The 6,817-nt window shown below is 41.3% G+C and overlaps 1 protein-coding gene across 5 annotated transcripts in view; it reads right to left on the minus strand.

Moving 5' to 3' along the window:
- HMGN3 (high mobility group nucleosomal binding domain 3) overlaps window positions 1-6,360 on the minus strand; it is a 30,678-nt gene extending 24,318 nt beyond the window's left edge. For 2 of the 5 annotated variants that reach the window (XM_029944523.1, XM_029944524.1), the window contains exon 1: window positions 6,207-6,357. In XM_029944523.1, coding sequence (XP_029800383.1) covers window positions 6,207-6,221 — 15 coding nt within the window. In that variant the 5' untranslated portion in view covers window positions 6,222-6,357. Of the gene's footprint in view, window positions 1-6,206 lie in introns of all 5 variants that reach the window. The other 3 variants (XM_029944526.1, XM_029944527.1, XM_029944522.1) reach the window with 3 other exon arrangements.
- Window positions 6,361-6,817: the final 457 nt, after the last annotated feature.

Here is a 6,817-nt window from a genome sequence, read left to right on the forward strand (position 1 = left end):
TCCAACCTTTTGAACCAAACAACTTCTTGTCAGTGGACAATGTCTCTGGACATTTGGTCTGGCCAAAGCTTTGAATATGTGTATCTTTTCTTGTGGCTCATTATCATTTCTTGACATGAATTACAAATATTTACATACGTATACTACCTACCCTATCAGACTAAAAGTTCCTTAAAAATAAGGGAATTTACTCATTCACTTCAAAAAGGGTTGGAAAAAAAGCCAATTCACTCATTCTCCCAATACAGTGATACTCTGCATAAAGGTGATACTCAATAAATGTTTATTTAACATGGAATGAGTGAATGAATGAATAAAATGTACAACCATGCCATTTTGGAGCCATTACTCAAACAAAGGTCCCATATCAATATTAACTCAATTAAACTCAGTAAGCATTTCTGGATGGCATATGACATGTAGTGAGGCCCTTTCATATTCAAACTGGAAAACTCAGTATGTTAAAAAGGCTATTTACCCCCCAAATGATTCACAGATTCAATTCAATCCCTATTAAAGTCAAGGGAGGTATTTTTGTAGTTTATAAGATGATTCTAAAATTTATATGGAAATACAAAGAATGTAATACACAAACAACTCTGAAAAAGAAGAACAAAGTTGGAGGACTGACACTACCAGATTTCAAGTTTTCCTATAAAACCACAGTAAGCAAGATAATGCAGTACTGACATAAGGACAGGCATATAGACCATGGAATATCACTGACAGCCCAGAAAGAAATCTTCACATTTATGAGTATCTAACCAACCTAGTGGCAAACGGATGGTCTTTTCAACAACTGGTGCTGGGAAAACTGACTATCAACATGCCAAAAAATTTTAAAACAGAAAGAGAGAGAGTTTAAACCGTTATCTCACATTAGTTACAATACTAACTCAAAGTGGATCATAGAACCAAATATAAGAGGTAAAACTATAAAACTTCCATGAGAAAATAATTGTGACTCTATTAGGCAAAGACTTATTAGACATGACACTAAAAATGGATTTATCAAAATTTAAAAACTTCCGTTTTTCAAAAGGCATCATTAAGACAAATTTCAAAAAACCACAGATTGGAAGAAAAGTATCTACAAATCTCATAGCTAATAAAGGCCTTGTAGCTAGAATATTTAAAAGACTCTAACAACCCAATAAAACAACCCAATTAAAAAACGGGCAAAAATATCTGAATAGACATTTCACCTAAGACATACATTATGCTTAAAAGCACACAAAAATATGCACATCGTCATTAGTTATTATGGAGATATAAATTAAATTTATTAGAATGGCTATAAGCATAAGAAGTGACAATATCAGAGGTGCCTGGGTGGCTCAGTCGGCTGAGTGTCCCACTTTGGCTCAGGTCATGATCTTGTGATTTGTGAGTTTGAGCCCTGCATCAGGCTCACCACTGTCAGCATGGAGCCTGCTTCGGATCCTCTGTCCCCCTCTCTCTGCCCCTCCTCTGCTTGGACTCTCTTAAAAATAAATGAAAACCTTCAAAAAAACTAAACTAAAACTGACAAAAGGCACACTGGGACCCTCATCCATTGATTGTATGTACAATCACTTTGGAAGACAGGTTGGAAGTTACCTAAAACATTAAAAATAGACTTTCATACCACCCACCAGTTCTACAGTTAGGAAACTTCCCAAATGAAACGAAAATGTGCCCATGAAAGACTTACATATAAATATTCACAGCAGCGTTATTCATGATAACTAAAAACTGGAACAACCCAAATGTCCATCCATTTGTGAACGGGTGAACAACGGAAGATCGCTGGGCACCAGAAACAAAACGGAGCACTGATTCATGCTACAACACATATGGGCTTCAGCGACATTATGCTGAAAGAAACCAGACACAAAAGACTCCATATTGTTTGATTCCTTTTATATAAAACTTCCAGAAAAGGCAAATCTCAGTAGCTTTGTGGTTGCCTGGCACTGGGTGGGAGCAGGGACTGGCTGTAAACAACTCGAGAAAGGTTTCTCTAGGGATGGAGATGGTTCAAAACTGGATTCTGGCAATGTTGTACAACTCTATAAATGAATGTAAAATTTTTGATTTGCATAGATGAATGGATATTATGGGGAGCAGATCATACCTCAAATAAAGTTCCCCCTTTTTTAAAGGAAATTACATTCCCATCCACATTGCTTGACTGCTGTCATTCAGCACTTAGCAGCGATACTTCCAATCTTTTTTTACCAGACTGGTTTTTTAAAATAATCATATCCCCTTATTCTTAAAAATACACATTTCTTTGACTTCTAGCAAATTTAAACATTTTATCTATTTGGCTAGTTTCTGATGAGGATATGCCTCTTTTCCATACAGGCATGTGAGACTCTTTTATATTATTAAAATAGCAAACTTTTTTCAGTAATATGTGGTACAAATATCTTTTTCCCAGTTTTTAAGTTTCTAGATTTTGTTAACAATCGGTTTTTCTTTTTGTCATACTGAAATATTCATTTTCATATCGTCACATTCATCTGTATTTTCATTTCCAGAGTCTGTCTCTGGTGTTTTGACATGTGATATTCTTTTGAAACATTAATCAGAAACCTTGAATATTGGATGAATAAGCATCCTCTGTGCCAAGCCCAGCACTATTGGGCCTTTCCAGTTTAAGAAAAGAGATAAAACCTAATTTCAAATTTCAAACCTAGAGACAGACAGCCTTTTCTTCCTTAAGCCTTTAGGTATGTAAAGAAACACTAATGTTTACACTCCAAAGTCATGGACAACTGCCTCATCAGAGAACTTCTGATGTGATACACTAGCTATTTCCAATAGTTCTAGTGATGAGATACTGGAAAAATATAAAGAAGGATGTGAAAATGTGTTTGCCGTTGCTAATCATGCCAGGCTATGACTCTAGGCCTCATTGGCTCCAGTACCTCTTTGTAGAACATCATATCATCACCTAACAACGTGACCACAGTAGGCTTTCACAGCTGTCTGACCAGAACATTCTAGAACTCAGTTCCTCATTATCTCACCACCACTGCATTCATGCATATGATCATTTTCCCTGCTATGCGACTCACCATTAATAGGTGTGGGTGACCCATCACCCATTAGGTAATATATACAGGAAACTGAACTTCATTCATATTTTACAAATTCAGAAAGAGATTTAATGTTAACTAAAGAACTCCTTATTGTTGAGTGCTTCAAAAATTCTATGGCAGTTATAAAAAAAATCCCTTCGGTTTAATATAGCTCTAACTATCACACCACAAAGATAAAACAAAGATATGATTGAGAAATAAAAGAACATTGCATATTAATGTGGATATTATGGCTTTTAAGTTGTATAGCTGAGGTCTGGTTGAGATACAACCAGAAGAGGCATTGAAATGCCTGATAACAGAAAATGACTCGGTTTTGCTCTGTACATATCTGAGTCCTACCCACACTGGCAAGACCAGCCCAAATTCAACCTGCTATTCCTATCAGTCCTACAGCATTTAGAATCTATACCTATACTATATAGTCTGGCACATATATACAGTCCTAATGTTTTTCAAGTGTTCTGTGTCTACTACTCTTGGCAGCTTCAATGAATTAAATATAAGCTCCATGAGAGCAAACTAGGTATCCCTACAATTATTGGAGCAGTGCTAGGATTCCAGATCCTACTCTACACAACAGCCTAAGCGGGTGTTCATTAAATAACTTTTCTTGATTTCTAGGAAATGTTGAAAAAAAAAAGGGCCAAGATGGCAAAAAAAAATTGTGGGGCACTTTCTTAAAACATATTATAATGTAGAACAGGTAGTCCCTTTATTCAAGAAAAATAATGTGGAGTACTATGTAAACGCTTCAGCAGTTGCCCCAGCTTTTACTTATCTCGAAGAGCTAGTCATCGACTGTTTTCAGTTCTCTTTGCATCCAGGCAGGCTTTACCTAAAGAGAGTGGTTTCCAATGTAAGCTCCAGCAAACTCTCAGGGTCTATGAGGCAGCTCTAAGGTTTGACTGATAGATGGGATGGCCATGTTAGCTAGATTTAATTTGTGGCTGCTCCTTTCAGATACCAACTTTGTGCTCCAGGGACAAATGAAGAGCCTTCTTATTAATCAAGGACAGGTTTTCCATCTGTGAAGACTACTCTGATGTCCTGAGGGATGACATTCAGGTGCTTGTACACAGGTCTGCCTCTAGTCCCAGGATGGCTGGCTAGCTTCTTCATTGGGGGGGGGGGGTGAGGGGGCAGGGGGTGGTGGTCTTGCCTTCCAGGGAAATAAAAACCAAAAGACAGTTCCTCTTCTTTTCTTCCCTTCTGTCTCCTTAAGAGAGGTGGACAGCAAAGGAAGGTAAGACTAATGATTTTACCAATTCTGGCTCTTTAACAAGGACTCCAGCACATTCGGGTCCATTATAATAATAGGTTTGTTCATATCTAAGTTACTGTTCATTTAAATTTGTTAATAATTTTCAGTAAAGGGGATGACACCAATTCACTCTAACAATCTGACTACTAAACTCCCAACCCTGTCATTAAACCTCATAAAATGCCAAAATATGGTGGCATCGCTTTAAATATTCTAGTTCTAGTAAAATAGGGCTAGAAAAACAACACTTTCATAAACATTCCATTTAAATAATGAATCTCAAGTATTAGTACTCTTAATATGCCATCCATTTTCTGGGGCTGGGAATCTCTGCATTTCCTAAATTCCTCATGACCTACCACCACTAAATGAAAAAAAAAAATAGGTGAATAACGTTAGAAAATAACACTCTGAACCTAGAGTATCTAACTAAACCTTTGTTACTAGTTACTGGTTGGTGAAATGTTGGGTAGCTAATGTCTCTAAGCCCCAGCTCAATGGGGTGTACTGAGGAGTAAATATATAATGCAAATCAAATCCTTCCCACAATACGAAGCATATAGTATGTGCATGATAAACTCTAAAAAAAAACAAAACCAAAAAACAAAACCAAAACACACTTCTGTTATATTGTTAAAAAGTGGAGGACACATGTTTCACCAAATTCTTGGTAATGGTAGATTAGAAAACAAAACCTTCTGTATTTTTAAAACTTCGATATTTTAAAATAACGCATTCACTTACACCAATCAGACCACAGTCTTTAATTGATAAAGCAGGATATTATTTGTAATTTTGCCTCAAATTTAATACACTCACTGGCTCACACTGCTGGCAGGCGGTGGGAGGGTCCAAAGCATTTTCTCAGAACAGCCGCCACACCCCCGTTTCCTCAGGGTGGGGGCCAGCCTCCCCTTCCCTCCCCCGGGCCATGACAAGGTCCGAGCCGGGCACCGAGCCTGGCACCGACGTAAACGTGAGTCGCGATGTGCGATACTTGGTGTCCGGGACCCGCGCGGAAGGGGACGTAATAGTCCAAAAGGAACCGTAGCTGAGACGAAAATGATCCCAGTTCCCAGTGAGCACCGAGGGACGCGGGAGGTCGCGCACCCCGCATTTCCTGACTGAGTGTGGCGCTTGGGTCACCAGTGGGCCCGGTGGCCCCTGCCCTTGGCAGCCAGAGTGGGCGCCAGTGGCGCCGTCCCGTCCGGCGCGTGGCTAACTCCGCCGCGCCCGCCGCGAACTGCGGGCAGGTCCCGGCAGCCCGGCCCCGCCTGCGCAGTCCCCAGCCCTGATTGACACTGGAGTTGGTACATACGGGTCTGCAGCGGAGGCGAGCAGGGGGGTGAGTGCTATTTTAAACATGGCTTTCCCTCTCTCTTGGCCTCAGAGCCAACGCGGCGCGCCCAGCCCTGGGCTAGGCCCACCTGGGAATAACCCCAACATCTGCCCGACTTATTTATTTTTTTCGATCTCTCTGTGCATGGACTTGTTTTACCCCAATCACTGCTTTTCCACAACCCGGCAGTTTCAAAGAGGAAACTCCCCTCCTGGAAGGAGGAATGGAAAGCGCTTTTGCTTCTTGTTCGAGGTGGAAACCATTCCAGCTAGTAGGAGTTCAAAAAAGAAGGGAAGCCGCGTCGCTGGAGAGAAAGTAACATTCAGAAATCCAAGGGGACGGAAGGAGGGAGGGAGGAAAGGAGGAATGTCTGCAACAGGCATCTGAAAACAAGCAAAAAAGACTCGCAAATCCCGAGTTACTACCAAGCGCATTCCGCGCAATCCATTGCAATGACAAGATCTGCTGTAAGCACAATTTGAAGGCCTTTGACATCTTTTTTGGTAAGACTTACCTTTCTCTTCGGCATAATGACTACGTTCGTGCAGCTAAAAAGTAAAGCAACGGGTGGAACTGCAGACACGGCCGCTGGATGCTGCCGCTGCCCCTGCAGCTGCTCACGCGCAGGGCACGGCGTAGCCCGGCCTCTCCGACCTGCACCTCCGCGGCTCCCTCCAGGGGCCCTCTACTCGCTCGCCTTCTCGCTCCTCCAATGAGGAGCCCCGGCAGCCGGCTGCGAGGCCCCATTGGCTGCGGCAACATTCTAAATTCCACGAGGGCACGCCCACCTCCGCCACACGGTAAGCGCTGTTGTAGTTTCCACTTCATCGAAAAAATCTGCCTGGTGACTGGGCATGCCCAGTTCAACTAGTAACCTCCAAGCCACAGGGTCCTGGAGTTTCATTGTTTTGCTGCTCACTCTTTGGACTGTGTCACTAGGAACAGAGTGGGCCTTTAGTGGCAGGAAAAAGATTAAGGATGGACACATTAACTTTATAGTATAAGTATATGCACAGCAGGCACTTTATAGGTTTCCTACCCACAAAGGCTTGTAATGAATGTTACCTGATGTAGACCTGTAGGAGTGGAAAGATACCCTGTTCTGGAAAGTGTGGCAATTTCTAA

Source organism: Suricata suricatta, chromosome 7 (assembly GCF_006229205.1).
Source record: "Suricata suricatta isolate VVHF042 chromosome 7, meerkat_22Aug2017_6uvM2_HiC, whole genome shotgun sequence".
NCBI lineage: Eukaryota > Metazoa > Chordata > Mammalia > Carnivora > Herpestidae > Suricata > Suricata suricatta.